A 20,216-nucleotide genomic window follows, 5' to 3' on the forward strand; every position below is an offset into this window, starting at 1 on the left:
TCAACACTAATCCCATCTGGATAATACAAAACAATGCATCAATAACCAACATCTCACTACAGAGTGCAAAATGTTGGGAATATTAAAAGAAAAATGGAATTAACAGCCTTTAGTAATGCAAACTTTATTTACATAAAAAGAAAGATCCAGTACTTCATGCCATGCTCCTTAAGAAAGGAATCAATTCTTCAAAAGTTATGAGAGCTTCAGAGATGCTTGGAATAGTGAGAAAGAAAAAAGGCAGAAAGTAAACAGCGAAAATGGCAAACAGTGTTGAACAGATAGAAGTTGAGACCAAGTGAAAGCGACATTAATTTAGATCTCTCTAAAATGTCTATTAAAATAAAAAACAAGCATCAGTTACACATATTACAGCATTCTGCACAGGAAAACTGTACACGGAAAACCCTAAATGACACATAAAAGCCTGATGTGGTTAGCCACTTTATGTACAAAAACAACTGTGCACAATACTAACATACAGAAAATGTTTACTTAATATTATACAATGTAGACAGACCGAGTTATTTTTTTCATCCTATTTCGCATAACCGTAATCTATGCACGCGTTTACCCTGAAAAACGTTGGGATGGTGGAGTTTGGGGAAGTCGGCTGACTATCTAGTGCGTTACCGTAGAATGAAGGCGAGGAGCTGCTCTACTGGCGGTTGCTCTTTATCCTCTCCAGCCTCTTTTTGAGGTCGTCGAGGTTGGAGGCGGGGGAGGAGGAGCGGGTGGGGCTGTGGGAGTGCGACTGCTCCTGCTGGAAGTGCTCGCGGGACTCCTTCAGCTGGGACAGTTTGCTGTGCAGCATGTCTGTGGAGGATGCCACCGATGGTCTCAGGGAGCTGAGCGGAGGGCGGTCTTCCTCTGGCTGCACGAGAAGACAAATATTTACAACTCAATATATACACTAAATAATTATGGCATTAATACCTCAGCATTTAAGAACATTCACACATTTTATATATTGCGTGTAATATGATCACTTATACCCATAGATGTGTACAGGTAGATTCCCTCATGTAGATGTAGATGCCTCAGCAGTGTAAGCGAGGATTGATCATTTTAAAACAAAAACACTGGTCTACTGTTCATCATAAATACTGAATACTATTTACTATTGATTCTTTGTATAACAATATAGGATTTATATAAGAGCTAAAAATTTCTCAGTGGCACGTCAAGTAAATAAAAACAGCTTTGCAATAATAAAATCCTAAAATTGTAATGTAAAAAGGTTATTAAAACAATGTTACAACTAAAATATTCAAAAATCTTAATGAATTAAATGAACTTATCCGTTGATCGTTAGATTAAACCACTTAAAGTGAGTAAAAATGTATTAAATTCTATCCATCTAAAGTCAAAAATGATAAACTGTGCATCAAAATCATAACACTGTTGAATAAGACAAACCGTTGAGTTCTCAAGGCCACGCCGTTGCCGTAAGATCTTGAGTCTTTCGTAGTAGGCAGCAGCGTTCAGATCTTCTCCGTTACTGCTGATGGGCACGGTGCTGGAGCTCGGCAAATATGACTCTGTGCTGTGCTGAGGGATTACTGAAACAACAGAAATCTTAGTATGCTAGAACAAAAATAACAAAATAAAAAAAAGTTATTTCATTAAAGTTGGCACAACTCACCTGTGGAGGTCTGAATTCTGCCTTTTCCTTCACGCTCGGACTCAATCATGCGAAGTCCCCGCTCCACATAACTCTGGAAAAACTGAGACGTGTTCCTCAAGAAGGGCTCAAGGTCTGCGTCAGAGTACTTCTGCTTGTATTCATACAGCTCCGTCAGACCCTGGGAAACGACACACTTTGAATGGAAGTACTACATCGAGAACTGCAAGTAGTTCTGGTCATTTTAAATAAAAAAAAACAAAAACAAGGAAGCTTTTCTCCATTACCTCTTTAGTGTTCTCCTTTGAGCCAATCTTTTTGAAGATCTCAGACAGGATGTCGCTCACTTTGGCCTTGATCATTTTTTCATCCTATTCAAAACCGTTGAAGAAACCAGTTCAGCATCTATAATTTTTTCAAGTATTATCAAGACAGCCTTCAGCCGAGACCCAGCAGGACATACCGATCTGAGGGCGCCCTTCTCTGTGCTCTTGTCAGACTTGAGTCCGGAGAGGTTTGCAGAATGCTTGACCACCCGTCTCAGGTGCGCCTCCAGTTCAGACTCATTGCGATTCTCAATCATGGACATGTGATCTAATATCTATGAGAGGGACATTCACAGGTTTCTTTCATGAAGCAAGTTTCAGGCTCTATTAAAGTTTTCAATGTGTACCTTGGCGCCGGTGAGCCTGCAGAGCGTGTGCAGCAGTGTCTTCAGCGTCCGGTGGGGAACGTCGCTCTTCAGCTGTTTGAGCTTCTCTTTAGGGAAAACCTTCATGAAGTTGTGCACATCCAGCAGGATGCGGTCCAAATTAATACTGTTGATGGTCTGTGGCAGGAAACGGATCATTCTCCATAGACACTGCATGGGACAAAGACAGGTGTTAAGTTTATTTTTATAATTGTATTATGTCTATTAGGGACAGGCAATTTACCAGTAGTAATGCATCAACAGGCAGAGATTTTAGACTATCATTTTTATTGCAGATACACGTTTGGGACATTTCTGTACTATGTGGTCACAAACACCTTGTTTGGACATGATTTCAAGCAATCTGTTACATTAAATAAATGAATCTAATATTAGTATATATAGTCTAATATTCCTGCTGTCTGTCATTCATGTTAAACAAAAAAATCTCTTACTTCAGCCAAGATATGCAACATTTGTGTTCTACTTTAGTTTGTCATATTGCTTGTAATTAGTGCCTTTTTATTGAGCTTGTTGTTTGGCTAGTATTAGTTTGTGATATTGACTTTTTTAATTTCCATGGTATTAAGAAATGATAAAGACCTTAAAGCTAGCAATAAAAATATTTATATCATAACCATGAAATTACTTACATTTCCCTAATGTTCTATTTTAAATCAGTTTTTTTTCCCCCTTACATTTGAAATTATGTATTTGCCATCTTGATTCTTAGCTTTCAGTTTCATAAATTTTAGTACTTCCACTGCAACCAGACACAAATGTTACTAAACCTCTATATTTATTTTAAAATTGAACTTTAATTGTTTTTACAATAAAACTTAGCTAATAAAAAAGGTATGAAATTATTTTTTAACATCAGTCTACTATGAGCATTTATAAAGTTCAGCGTTTCCAAGTTGCAATTATGTGTTCAACAACAATGTTAATGGTGTTTACCAGTGAGGAAAACAAACAAATGTAATTAACATAGCTAACATTACGTGAACACATTATTGCCCATGATTCATCAGTGCATGTGGTTCAAAATAATACATGTTTGTTAAATTACATTCTCTACCTTTAAAGTGACCTTTCCGGGTGTGAGGGTGGAATTAAGTGCATTTAATTTTGATGATTCAACTTTAAAAATACTAGAAACAAGCTCCACCAAAATATTTCCCCACTTAAATAAAAATGACTTCTGAAAATTTTTTAGCCATCACAATTTCAAATCAATTGTGCATGCAAAATAACTTAAGCTCTATAGGCTCTTTTTTTTTTGTCAAGTGTTCTGCTTGCAGTACGATGTAGTTTCAGTGTCAACATTCATATATGGCCACAAAGGGCACCAGTTATACCTTCATGACAAGTTCGGAGAACATGGGGGAGCCAGCAGTGCCGATAAGACTGTCCTGCAGCAGTACCAGCAAAGCACTGGAAAGAAAACGATAACCTTTAACCTACAAACGTACACAGAACAGTACACAAAACAAAGTTGTGCGGAGCCGCTAACCTCAGGATGTTGGTCTGGTCAGATTTCTCTAGCACTCGAACCACGAGCAGGTTGACGGAGCGAATGAGCTGCTGTCCGTCCTCGATGTCCTCCACCCTGGAGTCCAACATCAGCGTGATCAGACCATGCATCAGGTCTTTCAGGACACCCATGGAGGCCTCCCGCGCCAGACTCTCCATCGAGAACAGCTGGGAACAGAAACCGTGACTGTGACTCAGCACGCCAAAGAACGATGACTTTTGTTTTGTTTCAGACACTCCATGCATTTTAACGCAAACGATTTTCTGCGAACAAAAAGCTGTTTGTTTCTGGGAACACAATACTAGATGTGTTCGGAAATTAGGACATAGCTACTGGAATACTGTGCTGAAACAAGAGCTCTCTTCCCAAACTAAAAGTATAGCAGCACTCACAGAAAGCATGTTTCCTATGATGCAGCTGTAAAGTTTGAAGATGTCCTTTTTGTCCAGTCGATCGTCAGCCATGTGCGTGTTATAAATAAGCCGCAGCTGCATGAAGGTGGCGATGAGGAACTGGTCGATGTGTCCAGACATTGCTTCCGCTTTGTCCGCCTGCCTCAGAACCTCATCAATCTTCAGAGAAAGAAAAAAAAAAAAAAAAGGAAATGACTTCTTGAAAGTGGAAAAAAATTGTAGTTCATTGAAACATTGAGCTTGGCTATGACATTTTAGAAATCCAAATAGTGGAAGCAGGATGCCGACCTGTGCCAAGGCTTGGATACTAGTGTTAATATCCCCACTGGCCACCTGAGAAATTACGAAGTTGATGGTGGAGGCAGTGCTGTTGTGAATGTCGTCGAAATGAGGGGAGACCGAACGCATCCTGCAAACACACACACACACACAACGTCCACATATTTTCTCATGCTATACATTTAACAGAAACAACAACTTTATAGTGCTAAACTCTTACTTTCGCTCAGGAATCATGACCGGCTCCAGAACTTCATCCAGTTTGTGCTGCACCAGGTCAGGGATATCGCTGGCACATGTGTGGTTGTTCTCAAACACGTCCAGATCCAGCTGAAACTCCTTCGGGATGGACGGAGCCGACTGCTCTAAGTGAGCGTTTTGCGCCCGAGCTTGGCTGTTAAAAATGAAGGAAGAGGTCAATTCCACTGCATTCTTGTTATATGTAACCCCGGACCACAAATAAAAAAAAATAAATCCAGATATTCAAATATTTGTATCTTGGCAAAGTATTATCCTATAAGAAACTAACCAGACATTATCGAAAAGCTTATTATTTGGGTTTTAGGTGCATGAATCTCAAGTATGACAATAAACAAATAAGTAAATATTCCTTATGACTGGTTTTGTGGTCCCGGGTCACATATAACCCCCACAACATGAATAAAAGTCCCCAGAATTTTGATTCTGTAACAAACTGAAAGCAAAAGCATAAATCATGTTATTTTATAGAGAAAAATATTGCATAAATGCAGAATCCTGTTCAAAAAATTTGGGGTCAATAAAACTTTAAATTGATCATTTGAATGCATTCTTGCGACGCCACAAATTTGCCGCAAACCTCAATTTTGTCTAATGTTTCGCAAATATTTGTGCATTTTAAGAAACAGTGGGAACATGCTTTACCTTTAAACTGCATTTATACTGTTATATACTTACATAAAAATAAAGAAAATACACAAGGTGTGAATACACAAGGATTTCAACTATGAGGCTAAAAATATTTGGCTATATCAGTCACTTATGATCTAATTATTTCCTTAATATTTCAGTCCAGTTTTTTTGTGATCTCTAGACCTCCAGGATGTCAGGTGCCTTGTAAGCATTGACTACAGCTGTATGGCAGTACTTACATCCTGTAAGTGCGATACATTATTCTGTCCATGGAGGGCAGCGAAGAAAAGAAAGGAATAATAAGAGGAGAAGAGAAAGACTTGGCATTAAGAAACAACATGCAATGACACAAGAGGATAGAACGAGACAGAAGAGACTGCGCATGGGAAAATTCCCATTTTGAAAAAATAAGGGGAAAAAACAAAACAAGATCATGTAGCAGTGATTACGCAGTATGTACCTGAGCTTGTTGGGCACTTCCTCCTGAGCAGGCTTGCGCAGGAAGGTTGCATTGGGATTGGTGGGATGCTCTCTCTGAGGTCGCTCCTGTTTAGCTGAAGCTGCTGGTGTCTTCTTGGCTGAACGTTTGATCCTCTCCTCCAGCATGCTCATTTCTTTCTCAGACAGCTTGACAATGATAAAAATAAATATAAATAGTTCAGCATGACATTGCATCAAACAGGATGTTTTAGAAATAAAAAGGTTCATGTTTGGGGGTATATAGTGTCTTACATTGCCAATGAGTTTAAAGACTTGGTCTCCACAGGCGTTGTAGGCGGCCACCACTGTGTTGAGCGCAGCATTGCGGACTGTGGTATCACGGTCTCCGATGTGAACAGCGATTTCTTTAAGAGCCTTAGCTGGAGTCGGCTGGCACACATTCATACCGAAGTTCTCAATCAGGCAGCCAAGCTCATCAAGGCATTCTGAAAACAGAAAGTCATAATAAACAAACACTTTCCACTGTAAAAATGTCTTAAAAACCATGTGCATTTAAACCAAATCCATGTGCATTTACCAGATCTCTGCTTGGAGTTCTTTGATTTGGTCCCTTCCATGAGGAAAGGGAAGACTTTACTGGCTGCATAGACTTTACACAGCATTGTCAGAATAGCTCTGACGTCTTTACGCACCACATCCTTTGACTCGCCAACCTGAGCAAGGACAAGAAACCAAAAAGCTCCATGTTAGGCAGTACGTTTAAAATTAGATGCATGTTACTTAGTTACTGGATGGATAGAGGCCCACCTTGAGGATCAGGTAGGGGATGAAAGATGAGGCCTCATAGTCATTGAGCTGGTAGTTCTTCCTGCTCAGCATGGTAAAGAGCAGCTTGAGGAACTCCAGGGCTTTCATCAGCACACTGGTGTTTGTGTCGAAGAATCGCAAAGTGAACCACTTCAGTATCAGATCTAGACAGCCAATCACAGCTTCACATTCGGCCTCCATGCGCTGGAAAATTCAGTTAAAAACATAAGTCAAACAATATCAATCTATACTAGACTTGACCTAATTACTAGATTACTAACCTCGATCATGGCTCCAATAGCTTTTACATGGCGCTGAAAGTCAAAGTGGAAAAGTTCGTCTTGCAGCCACTTGGCCAGACATGTGGACATTTGAGTCTTTAGCTGCTCCACGTACTCATCACGAGGGGTGATGAAGTTCCACTTGAGTATCTTAAGTTGAGAAATAAACATACATTTAAAAAATAAATAAAAACATATCCTAATGGAGTCGCTCAACTATTAGAATAATTAAAAGGCTGTTTACCTTCAATGCCTTCTCTTCCTTGATCCTCTGCTCTTTGCTGTTGGGAACGAGGATGAAGATAGGGCCAGATTTGTCCTCCTCATCCTTTGCACCAGCCTTAACTGGAGGTTTCTTACCCACTACACCCTACAGGGTCAGGAAAACAACTGTTACACCGAATTCAAGTCTCAAGATGAGTTACTTTACGTCGACAAGATCTTTGATGTATTAACGCCTCATTTTGGTTTAAAATGACGAATCCTTTAGCTCATGAATATCAATTTGCTCATGTGGGGTTGTAACTCTTACGAGATTAACACTCAACTTAATCATGAGCAAAGCCTTTATAAAATGTTTTAATTATTTAAAATGTATAATTACCCATTGCACAGGTTTAAAACTTAGGTTTATAACTGCTTTCTCATTACAAGAAATTTCCACTGACTACTAAAATTGGATCGGATCATTACAACTAAAAGGCATTATCTTACAGCTTGCGAAATACTGGTAAAACGTCTTCCCACAACAACAATTAACTTAGCAATTGCATTTATCATTAAGTTTCATCATTATTTATATCTCAGTTGTGCGTTTAATGATAACTGGATACCTTTGTCCATATTAGGGATTTCCTGGAGTGTCATCAGTAGCAATACATCTGTGTGTGTGACGTTTCTATGCAAGGGTGCCCTCTAGTACCCAGTATGAATTAAACAGTCATAACATCTTGGTCGGTTTCATAGACGGGGATTAGCCTAAACCAGGATTAGGCCATAGTTTAATAAGGACATTTAGGCAAGCTTTATAAACCTGCCTTTGAAAAAACAAAAAAAAAAAAAAAAAAAAAACTTGTGCCTTTTTTCTGTTGAAACAGCTCAGATTTGCATTTTACTCTAGAACTAGGCTTAGGCCTCGTCTGTGAAACCGAGGGCATGCTTTTTATCCCCTAAAGAAATGCAGTGCTTCCACCCCAAACAGTGCCACCTCACTCCAGCTCCACCGGTGCTCTGAGATTCTAATATACCTGTTCACTGCTAGGCGTCCCTCTTGAGAGCCTGTTTTGTTTAGCATTATCTTTCTCCCCCTTCACTTTGAGCTCCATGCTCCCTCTCTAGTGCTCAAAAAGACACTTTAGTGAGCAACATTTTAAACAAAATGCTGAACCCAATTCATCCTGTTTTTAATTTTATATTAAAAAAGGCCAAAAATCTAAATTAACATTAGGCTTCTTTTTTTAACGCAAGAGAACAGTCCTGTGTGTATCACAGACCTGCTGTTTCAGATAGCAGTTTGGAAAAAGGTTTTAAATCTTTCATGAGCAGCTACTCCCTACTCAAAGCAGGCAAAACAGACACACTGAAGAGCGCCACACCTTTTTAGCCGCAGGACCTGCTGGTTTAGCTTTCTTAGTGTCTGGTTTGGGTTCAGGTTCACTGTAATCTTCACTGGGACTTTGGTTCCTGGCTGGAGCTGTAAAATGAAAAAGCATCTTTAATCTTCATTTTGCACAAACCAATAAATAGATGACAACATGGGTACATATATATACATATATATATATATATATATATATAAAAAATATTACCCCTAAGAAAAATGCACAGGAACAAAAGAGGGTATCTTATGGTGTGCATATGTTTGCATTCTCAATCATGCAAATACACACTTGTTCGATAAACCAGCCAGGAAGTGGTGGTCATGTTAGCCGTGATTAAAGTGAAAATACACAAACCTGAGGCTGGTTTGGCAGCATGGGCGCTGGAGGAAAGAGGTTTGGAAGCTGCAGCTTTGGCAGGAGCTGCAGGTTTGGCTGGCATCACAGCCCTGGCCTTCTCCAGCATGCTGACCACCTGGTCCTTTGAGGCCGGCTACAGAAAGACAAGAGCGAGACTGATGTTATAGTTTATATAGTAAAAAAATTGATGCATTTTGGTCTTATTAACCAAATAAAATAACACTGAATTAAACCACACTTTTTAATCTGACTTCATAAAAACATTAAATAGTGCAACAAAGTAACATCAGAATATTAGAATGATGCCTGAAGGATGTGACACTAAAAGCTGGAGTAACACTTGCCTTCAGTTTGCCTGTTGCCTTGCTCATCTTCTCATAGCCCAGGTGCATCATGAAGGTGGGAAGCGCATCCTGAGCTTTTTTGCGCACATCACCGCTGCGGTCCTCCAGACAGTTGTACAGGTGAGGAACACACAGCATAAGGTCTGCGGGCACCGTGCGCAGAGTAGGCAGCTTCTCAGCAAGCCAGCCCAGCATCTACAGAATTTTAACAGCATTTTAGCTTGTGATTACTGATTAAATAAGCTTTCCAATTTAGCCATGAATTTTTCTACATATTTTCTTATTAATAAATATTGACTTAAAATGATAGTCTTTAGAGAGTAAACCACAAGTGAATACCTCCTGTCGGAGGAAGGGGTTTTCTTTCTTGAGCTCTTCTGATAGGTCCTCTCCTTCAAGCCACTCCTTCATTCCAGTCTGCTCCACCCATGCATTCAGCGTTGACAAGGCAGCAGCACGAACGTTAGGCTGAAGTGTCAAATTTCAAGCAAATTAGAAATAATTTACTCTCTCTAGCTGAATGTTATCAGAACAGCCAACATCCAGGCCAGCAGCACAAGAAGAGTAACAACTCCCAATCAGTGTTTCATACCTTGCTGTCACCAAGAACAGTAACAACTGGAATTCCCAGGTTCTTGACATGTTGCTTGAGAGAGGGACCCATGGCTGTGGCTATCTGCTGCAGGATACTGAGAGTCTGCTGGACCTACAGAAACATTGTGCAATTACAACCATGTCTTTAATTGAATGCTACAACTGAAATGCAGGGATGGCAATGAATAGCACTAAAACATTAAACAAAATTAAAATTTTATTTCTGACATTAAAGTAACTTGTGTTACCAGTAGTTTGTTGGAATCATTGAGACGGCCCTTCAGTGCCATCGGCAGCTCGCCAATATTGGCCTGGATGAATTTGGCCTCAGAAATGACTGCTACCACCTCATCAAGCCCCTCCTTCCTTATCTTCCAGTTCTTGTCGCTGATCTTTGACACCATGTCCGATGTTATTTTATCACTGTGAATGAGAATCAGGTTCTAAATCTCTGCTTGTTTGTACTGGGACCCAAAAACCGCTTAATGAATGTATCAATTTGAAAAAAAGAACCGTTTCTGACCTGATATCGCTTCTGGGCAGCAAGTCCATGATGTCTCCAGCTCCACCATCCACCTCCTCTTCCTCACCAGCATCTCCCTCCTCTTCTGCTCCTGCTTTTTTGGCGCCACGGGTGGGGGCGGGAGGAGACTGACCTTGCATCTATCAAATAATTTTTTTTTCTTGGTTATTTAACTTACAAACATTTAAAAATATATATATAAAATACATTTTTAAAAAAAGCCCCGAAGCCCTTTACATAGTGTGAAATTAACATTGTGCTATAGCAAACAATCTGCTTTGATAAAGGTCTAACTAATAGACAAAACATGGTCATTGCAGACAATGAAGCAGTAAAAAATATATACACACACACCACTATTATGTAGACATAAGCTGGGTAGGGAGGGATAGGCAATACCAAATTAAAACATTGAATAAGCAGGTGTGGCTCAAATGATTATGTACATAAAACAGGTTTTAATGCATGGATAAATCCACTGATGGTCAAGGCAATACGGTTTTTCAAAAGGGCATATTTACCTTTTCAAACTCAGCATCAATTTGTGAAAGAAGTGCTGGTTTTTCATCTTCAAAGAACATGCGCAGAGGAGCGCCCATGTACAGATACATGACTCCCAAAAGAGCGATCGCTGATGTCCTCACAGCCTGAAGTTAACGTAAACAATTACATTAGGATTTGCAACAAAATATCAAGTCATAATATCCCAGGCAAATAAATGTTTACTAAACCACTACCACCATCCACTTTAAATGCACAATATATGTTTGGTTACGTATATTGAAAGTATGACTCACAGGATTTGTGGCACCCAGAGCAGTTTTGACATTGTTGATGAATGCCTTGACATTTATTCTGGATTAAAAAGGGGGTGGGGGGGATTACATTCAGAGTCATAAATGAGAAAAAGATTAACTGCATGTAGGGAAAAAAAAAAAAAAAAAATTCAGGTATACACTGCTCACCCTGCAAATCCAAACTCCTTCATGGCATTGGCCAACCAATTCAATGTCTCTGCTTGGTTTTTAGGGTTTTTCTGAGTGAAAGCCATTGAGACGACCTGAAAAATTGAGAAACAAGGGCAATTTAAAATCTTAAATTTTATTTTTATGCCATATGATGTTTAATAACAAAAAACCACTATATGTCTTAGTAACAAAAGTATTAAACATGTCTATAACAGCAACACTTCAATTACCATTAATAACAGTATACAATAAGCATTATGTACTACACTAATTTTAAACATTTAATAAGGATCGAATATTAAGTCTACTCTTTTTACTATTACTGCTAGTATTATTATAAATACCACAAATAACTAAGGTTTTTTCCATTTTCCCTGATAGTTTAAAATGAAGAAAGTCCCAAATACCAACCTGCTCAGCAGTCCACGGCAGAGAACAGGCCTCTCCGATCGCTGTAAGAGCCTCTTTAGCATTACTTCCACACTTCACGTCCCCAATCTTATCAACAAGACCATCCAGAACCACCAATGCAGATGTCTTTGAGAACGTTCCCTTTTGTGCGATTAAACCCACAATGTGCAGCTTCATTTGCATGACCTGAAGAGGGAAATATACTTGAAACTCGCACCGAATGCCAAACGCTGAGAATTAACAACAGCCCTACTTGGTTAAATAGACTACCTGAAAGTTGGTCTCTTTCCATCCAGGTTTCTTAGCCAACATCTTGACTAAAGCCTGGCATGGCATTTCAGATTTGTCCATTTGCTCCACAGCCTAAGCAGAACACATTCAAGTTTACAGCATGTTGCTTAAGTTGAAATCATTACAAATAAGCTGAAAACAGCACAAAAGTTAGTGACAAAATCCAGTTACCCTCTGAAATTCTTCCATGCTAGCAAGTCTCTCCTTCCAGTTACCGCTGTCCAGCAGCTGCATACAGGAGGCTGGGAGCACAGCGGCAGCTTTCTCCTCACAAACTTCAGGCTATTTAACAACAAAAAACAATTATAATAATTACATTACAGCAGTCAACAGTTGGTCAAGTTCGATAAAATAAAATGTCAATGTAAAATTAAAGACATACAGATAGCTCAGTCTCAACAATCTCCTTTGTGTCTGAAGCTTTCTTGGACTTCGCACTTGGGGCAGAGGCAGGTTTGCCCTTCTTGGGAGGTCCTGCAGCCTGTTCATAAAGAAGAAGATAAATTAATTTGCCTTGCTTAAAAATAACTGATTTAACAAAATATGAATTGATGATACCTTTGCAGGAACCGCTTTCTTAGGAGGCCCGGATGATTTGGCAGGTGCTTCAACGGGTGGAGGTGCTTTTGCAGCAGGTTTCTCTTTCTTCTCTCCTCCTCCACCACCACCTCCTCCTTTCTTTCCAACAAGCTCCACTTTATCAGCACATTCTTTTATCTATTTATGCATAAAAAATAAAAAAAAAAGGTTAATGAACTTTATTAGTTTCACCCAAAATCTGTCGATTGACTGCCTAATACACTTGCAGTTAGCACAATGAAGGTGTGGGCCATTCACCTTCAGCTGGATGGTTTTATGCAACGTAAAAAGGTTCCAAGTTGATAAAAAAAAAAAAAAAAAAAAAAAAAAAAAAAAAAACCCACTATTGAAGTATCAGTATGAAAGACTAATAATTTAAGAACAATTAAAACATAAGATCATTTAAAATAGATTAATAATCAAATCTAATACATATTACAAAGTGAAATAATTCACAATACGTAAACATTTTAATTATCTCAGTTGAAGAAATTCAATAAATGTATTAAATAATATTGCATATGTATGCCCATTTGCCCTCTTTAAGCAAGTCACTTAACCTTTGAAAAAACAAAAACATTTGGTAAGTTCTATTGTAAATGGTGTGCTAAATTCACTGTGTTTTTTGAAAGCCCAAATAAACAAAATTATTGGTTATCAGCTATTTTTGTTATATTAATGTGCCTCAAAAAGCTGTAACATACATGTCATAATGCAAAGCTAAACATTTACCTTGTCCAATTTGAGTTTGTCAACATCAGTAAGGAATGGATTAACTGCTTTCTCCCCTACTACCTTCATGGCAGTCCCCAAAGCCTCAAAAGCAGCATCTCTAACCTCTGGAGCAGAATCATTCACTTGCTGCACAGAGAGAAGGCAGGCAACTTATAAGGACAACCAATTTCAAAACCTAAAGACACCAGCAGAAGGTTTGTTGACTTGTGAGGAACCTGTACCTTGAGGAACGCTGCACAGAAAGGCTTCAGAACGCTTTTTGGCAAAGTGCTCGGGGTACAGTGACGGAAGCTTCTGGCAAGGAACAGTGAAGCCTGTTGTTTGATGGACGGGTTCTTGTTGTCCATCACTCCCAGAACATCCTCACTGATGTTTTGCAAGGTTGTCTACAGTACAGGACCATTTTAGAAATTGTTAATAACTGATCAAATTTGAAATCATTTGTCACCAAACATTTTTAAAACTTACAGTAAGGAAGACTGCATCAATGGCCTCCTGCAAGGCCTGAACCACCTGAGGTTTTTTCTCCTTGAACTTCTCCAAAATGGTTGGCACCACCTTCAAAAAGAAAACAATTTTAAACAGCCATCCATTTACTGTGAACAACAATCATGATTTGCTCATCTTTTTTTTCCTGTGGAGCTCATTTTACATCATGGTAAGCACTTACATGACCTGCATATGTCCCAAACTTCTTCCTCAATCCTGCTGCCAGTCCAGCCAAGCATTTAGCTGCCATTGTCACTAGCATCACATTGGCATCTTTCCCAATAACCTACAAAAACAAATGGTTTTTTTTTTGGTCCTAATGGCCTTGCTCACACAGCATATCCCATCACCCAGAATCCCAGTTGGACGGTTACCTTTTTTAGCGCTCGAACCAGGTCCCCATAGTCTCCGCTGTCTAGTTTTGGATTCTTAGTCAAAGCCTCCACTGCCTCCAACGCTTCCTTCCTCTCCTGCCATTTTTTTGCTTCCTGTAATGGAGTAAAAATGACACAAATGAAATTGACAAAACCCAATACGATTTAAACAGATCAGCGTTATGTTGCTCTGACTTACAATTTTTTCATAGAAGTCTTTAGGAAGTTTAGAAAGGATCTCGACAGCTTCCAAAAGCTCATAAGGATCCACTGAAGGAGCTTCAACCTCATCATCATCGTCTCCTAAAGAAAGAAATTAAAATTTAAGTTAAACAAAAACGTTATCCCCCTAAACGTGACCCTAAAGAATATTCTTATGGGTCAAAATTATTATTTTTCCCTTATGCTAAAATGTTTGGATATCAAATTTAATGTACAATAAATTTTGTACAATAAATCTATAGTAACTTAATTTGAGTAAGTTAATGTATTGCTAAAGACTTTATTTGGAAAGATTTACAGGTGATTTCCTCCATTTACATTTTTTGCAAACTTTTTTTAAATATCTGTATGTCAGCCAAATATTGTCCAATCCTAACAATACATTAATGGAAAGCTTATTTATTAAACTTTCAGATGACGTATAAATCAATTTAAAAAAAGAAAATTGCACTGGTGCAAAAGCTGTATTCTCACCATCTGCCTCATCTCCTCCTGCAGCCTGCTGTTGTTCAAACTTGGCCTTAAGGTCCTGCTGAGAGCGCAAGAACCGGGTCTGCTTAGGAGCTGCAGCTGGGAGTTTCACCCATTCTTCCTCCAACTCTTTCAACTGAAAGTAAAGTATCAAAATGTGAGAAGATCCAATCTGTACTAATATCTCGATGCACCATTTTTATATTTAAAACTTGTAAAACGTTTATATTAAATCACCTGTACAGAGTTGATATTCTGGAGGGGAGTTCGAAGTGCATCACGAATCCACCTATAGATCTCCACTGCCAGCAATTTGGCCTCATCTCGAACTGCCTTTTCTCGTGACTCAAACAATTTTGGCAACACTTTCACAACAGGCTTGAGTGTTATGATCTTGGATCCAAATTCACTGAAAAAGACATTTAAAAGTATTTGCTGAACAAGTGCCAACAAGTAACTGACAATTTGACTGCCACATTTCCTTAATGGTTAACAGGTTTAAAAACTGCCTACTCACCAAAGTGCTTTCCTTAGCGTCTCGATGCAAGCGACAACAATCTTGGGGTTCTTGTTATCCAATCCTTTGATCAGCTCATCCTGGACCACCTCTGCCTTCTCGATCTCTATGTACATGAGGCATATCTCAGTTCCCAGCTCCTTGGCCCGTGCTTTGGGCTGGTTGAAAACTTTGCCAACCACTCCAGAAACCACTTCCCCTGTTGTCCTGCAAGATAAGACTCTCCATTAGATCCTATTAAGACACTATAGATACTAGCAAGTCTCACAAATCGACATTCTCTACAATATTCTTTTACAAGTATGTTCACTTGAACAACTTGAAGACAATTTTGGCGTTACAGAGCTTAAAACAAAAAACCTCACTTCAACAAATAAAGAAAAATAAAATTCCTGTTTTCAGGTTTTATCAGATATTGTATCTCTAAAGAAAACTAAGCACAACCCCATTAAAACAAACAATACAACGTTACTTGTTTTCACAATTTCTTTATAATAGCCCAATTAAAACAATCGATACTCTACAAGAGAGTTTATTGTACCATTAACAATGACTGACCGGATTCTATCCGGCTATATTTAGACAGATAGCCACAAAGACACTAGCTCAATAATGGAAAGCAGTGCCCAGAGCAGCAGAAATGTAGGCCTTTTTCTGTGATGCATGTCTAAATTTACAGAATTGCAGTGTTCCTCACACAAAAACAAAATGAGGCACATCTCCATGTTTTCTGAATGGGTTAAAGCTACAGTGTTCCTATAAACAAGACACCTACTTTGCTCGATGACTCTCACTCAATCCAGAAATAGACTTTCACCACGTATCACATTTCTGCTTTGTTCCAAAACTCAGATGTAAACAAAAGCTTTTACAAAACGTTATCGCATATAAAACAGGTCACAGAAACAAAGAGCTGCTAAGGGATTGAGGGAGAAGCAAACGCTGCCATTAATCCTCCAAGGACAAAATCAGTGGTTCGTGAAACTCACTTGAAACTTAGCAACTAGCACTATTTTCAAAGACTTTTTGTCGTGTGAACTACTTCGATGGTGCTTCTTGGCATTTTGGGACAAAATGGGACTACTTACTTGCCAGCCACGTGTGCATTCTCGATAAAAGCAAGTGCTGCCTCCAGTCCTTTGAGTTGGGCTACGGCATTTGATTCTGTTACAAATTTTTTGATAAGTCCAAGGTATTTGCCCCATTCCGAGCTCTTCTCGTCTTCTATCTTCTGGAAGAGCTTCAATGCTTCCTCGTATCCATTTAATCTTGCTTTCCAAATCTAAGGGAAAATGGAAGATCAATCATGACAACGAACAACCAAATAAATGAGCTCGTGAGTTGATGTAACTGACCCACTTTCTTCAAGGCCTGACATATGTTTAAAGCACCACTATTCATATTACAGGACACGTGAACTCAAGGTCACCATGTATATGAAATGCTTTATCTTCCTGGGTGGTAATGCAAAAGGTATACATGCAAAAACTCATGATAAAAACACCAGCTATTAAACTCAATATTTTTCAATAAACTCAAGCAAAACTTTTAATGTCGCATGTAACCAAGCAATGTAAAAATCTGTGAGATTGAACCATACGATCAAACAGAAGCACTTTTTTTTTTTTTTTTTTTTTACTACCACCTCCCCCTGATTGTCCCGCCTTTCACAAGTTCCAGCCAGAATAAAACTGAATGAACGAACGGGGGTATGTTGAAAGAGTCAACATAACTGGCTGGAACGCATCTATCATGCGGTCGTCCAATCAGTTTAAACTGCAGGAAGACGTCACATGTAAACAACCTGTCACTTAACATTGCATTCACCTCAGGAAAGTTAAAGTAGCTAGAAAAACTAACTCCATAAAACATATCAATATTAAAAATAGCATCACATATTGCATTATAAAAAATAAAACACTTGTTTGTTTAGCAAGGATGCTGCCCATTCCAGAAGAATCCAGAAAAAAAAAAAATGCTAAATGCTTCTATACCTCCAAAATCAACATCAGAATAATTTACGAAGGATCATGAAACTAGGATCAGCATTACCAATAGAAGAATGGGTTACATATGTTGTGTGTGTGTGTGTGTGTGTATATATATATATATATATATATATATATATATATATATATATATATATATATATATATATATATATATATATATATATGTGTATATATATATATATATATATATATATATATATATATATATATATATATATATATAAATTATATAAAAAGGTAAAATTCTAATTTCATAATTCTACTTTTATTTTTCCAACCAAATAAATAGTGACTTTGTGTGAATAAAATACTACTTTTAACATTACTTTTGAAGAGTGTGTGACATGACAATTTCAACCCTGATTTGCCCAAATAAACATCTCAAAAAAGATTTGAATATCAAGGATTTGCAGTGGTTTGGAGCAGACAACTGACGCTATTAAAACTACATTTATTGGAAGTGATGCTAAATGACTTAACATGACAAACACATGGCAAAGCAGTGGTTCACTTGTAAATGAGATTGCTAACAACATAGGCATTATATTTCCATCGTTTTAGTTTAATTCGGTGCTTTGCATGCATTCATCTGCAAAGGCAACAATTAGGGTGAGCGAACCGCTGACAGTTTAGTGCTACAACCACAAAAGCTGGTCTTACACCACCAGGGAATTTTGGACGGGTCAAAACCGGGATCACTCACCTTGTGTTCACATTTCTGGTCGATGGGTAACTTCATCCATTCACTGTCATCCCCCATGGCTGTTATCTGTCCGTCTTGTCTATTCAGCTAAAAAGAGGAGGAAACTTTGGTTGCTCGCACAGCATACAAAGCAGAACAAAAATGTATTGCAATCACACTAATTATGTAAAAGTTTACGACCACAAACGCAGACTTCTAGAGTTGAATGCTAATTAGACATCTTTAAGCTCATCTGATGCATGCAACAAACATCTCAACTATCCAAAGCATTAAGAACAAATGTTATTAAGACGGCATGAGAAACTTGACCAGCTTGACACAACAACATCTATGCAAGATCATCATCCCCATGCATTTCAACCACAACCTCCAGTCAGACAGAAGAAATTCCCGATTCACTTCACAGCAAATGCACACATCATCCAGATCTGCAGCCAAAGCAGAGCAACATCCACTAATGCATCTCCCAGAAGAGGCTAGTTTCATATTACATATCGATCCGGGCAGAAAAATAAATCTTTAAAATACAAGCCCAGGACCAAGTGAGAAAAACAACAACCAAAAAAAAGCACTAGATAGCGTAGAAGAATTTTGTACGCTAAAACTGCCGCCAATTCAGCCCGCCCAAAACAAACATAATAAGCAAACAATGACAATTACACGCAATAGCCTCCGTTAAAACGACTTAGCAGCGTAAGTAAGGATAAATTAAGTAGTTTGGGGGGTTTTATAAACGTTACAGCGGTTCGCAGCTCATCACATGTGAGAACACCATCGGGGTGCAGCAGAGCCGTTAGTGACCCGCAGCTGCTGTCGCTCGGGCCGTCGCTTTTTGCAGGATAACACGTTTAAATACGCACCTACTTTAATCACGACATAGCAAATCTAGTTCTTACAGCCTTCTACGACTATTCCCGAGTATGGTTTGTTTAGCTTCGAAGTGTAAATACGGCTAAATTTAAATATACCGGTTAGCTGTTAGCACATACGCGGCCCTGGCTGACTGTCTGTTAGTCCTGCAACAGCTTAAACCATCACGAGATTCAAACAAATATCGCCATTTTCACAGCTTTTCCCCGACAAACCCAACGCTTGAAACGTCAAAACCAACCCCTGCCGTCTCGTCCGACCTGATGTGCGACGATAAAACGAAAAACCCGACTCACACTATTGTTTGTCACAGATATAAAAGCGGCTTGATGTTATTCAGTCCGTCACTAAAACCGAGGCCCTCGAATAAAACGCAGCAATCTATAACGAGGCAGAAAACGCTTAAAACGCCTTTCGTGTAATAATCTCCGATCTCTTACGATTATAAGCAAATATACAAATTTTATTTACCTGCTTTTAGAGAGGGAAGACAGGGCGATCTTCATCAGCTGGGACCAATATTTGGTCATTACTCTCCAGGCTTTGAAACGCCTCCGAGGGCGGGGAGATAGAGGAGGAGACGCCTAGCTTTCATTCAAACCACCACTTCGTTTGTTATAGGCTGTACAGTGCATTTTTATGCGGTTAAGCATGTTTTTATTGGGTAGTATGTAGTGTTTGAATATATTTGTGCATCAATAAAGTAAGCATGCAATTACAGAATGTCATATTATGACACTTATGGTGGTGTTGCAAAACAATTAGCAAAAGACACATAAATATTATGTATGTGAGGGTGTACACACACACACACACACACACACACACACAATAAATAATGTATAAATAAATAAATACAAATATTTTTTAGGTGATATATATATATATATATATATATATATATATATATATATATATATATATATATATATATATATATATATATATATATATATAATATAACGTGTGTAATAAAAATAAATGTGTATAACACGTGTAATACATAATACATAAAATAAATTACATAACTATCTGTCAAAGGTTTATCAATTCGCATTGTAGAATATGTCATTTTTATTACATTTACATAATAAAATATATTTATAATAACATACATCTTGTAATATTTTTAAAGAACTAAATGCCCTCTTTAGCGTTCTTTTGGAAATGATATGTACACGCACTGTGGCAGCA

At 38.4% G+C, this 20,216-nt stretch overlaps 1 protein-coding gene across 4 annotated transcripts; it reads right to left on the reverse strand.

Moving 5' to 3' along the window:
- Positions 1-108: 108 nt before the first annotated feature.
- ckap5 (cytoskeleton associated protein 5) lies at positions 109-19,639 on the reverse strand. 4 transcript variants are annotated; one of them, XM_043227642.1, is made up of 46 exons: positions 19,494-19,639; positions 18,153-18,239; positions 16,526-16,719; positions 15,438-15,644; positions 15,158-15,329; positions 14,924-15,056; positions 14,427-14,530; positions 14,228-14,341; positions 14,035-14,139; positions 13,833-13,922; positions 13,586-13,750; positions 13,362-13,490; positions 12,609-12,767; positions 12,433-12,531; positions 12,222-12,332; positions 12,030-12,122; positions 11,760-11,945; positions 11,346-11,440; positions 11,178-11,235; positions 10,902-11,027; positions 10,381-10,520; positions 10,106-10,280; positions 9,856-9,969; positions 9,603-9,731; positions 9,264-9,458; positions 8,917-9,052; positions 8,557-8,654; positions 8,209-8,295; positions 7,206-7,331; positions 6,962-7,111; positions 6,681-6,884; positions 6,451-6,586; positions 6,165-6,358; positions 5,893-6,059; positions 5,672-5,695; positions 4,762-4,935; positions 4,551-4,671; positions 4,242-4,421; positions 3,829-4,016; positions 3,674-3,749; positions 2,298-2,486; positions 2,088-2,225; positions 1,912-1,995; positions 1,646-1,805; positions 1,420-1,562; positions 109-874 (listed from the first exon to the last, which is right to left on the reverse strand). In XM_043227642.1, the coding sequence occupies exons 2-46, from the start codon at positions 18,207-18,209 to the stop codon at positions 659-661; spliced, it is 6,141 nt and encodes a 2,046-aa protein (XP_043083577.1). In that variant the 5' UTR covers positions 18,210-18,239; positions 19,494-19,639; the 3' UTR covers positions 109-658. The 4 variants fall into 4 exon arrangements, with proteins under 4 accessions (XP_043083577.1, XP_043083579.1, XP_043083578.1 ...); XM_043227644.1 differs by lacking the exon at positions 8,209-8,295; XM_043227643.1 differs by lacking the exon at positions 5,672-5,695.
- Between the last annotated feature and the right edge of the window lie 577 nt (positions 19,640-20,216).

Source organism: Puntigrus tetrazona, chromosome 25 (assembly GCF_018831695.1).
Source record: "Puntigrus tetrazona isolate hp1 chromosome 25, ASM1883169v1, whole genome shotgun sequence".
Taxonomy (NCBI): Eukaryota; Metazoa; Chordata; class Actinopteri; order Cypriniformes; family Cyprinidae; genus Puntigrus; species Puntigrus tetrazona.

Excerpts from the sequence above, each read along its gene's own strand:
- ckap5 (XM_043227642.1), bottom strand. The coding sequence starts at position 18,209 with ATGGGGGATGACAGTGAATGGATGAAGTTACCCATCGACCAGAAATGT. Across the intron at positions 9,053-9,263 it reads AGGCAACAGGCAAACTGAAG|CCGGCCTCAAAGGACCAGGT; the intron begins GCAAGTGTTACT and ends GTCTTTCTGTAG. Across the intron at positions 3,750-3,828 it reads GACCAGACCAACATCCTGAG|TGCTTTGCTGGTACTGCTGC; the intron begins GTTAGCGGCTCC and ends TTTTCTTTCCAG.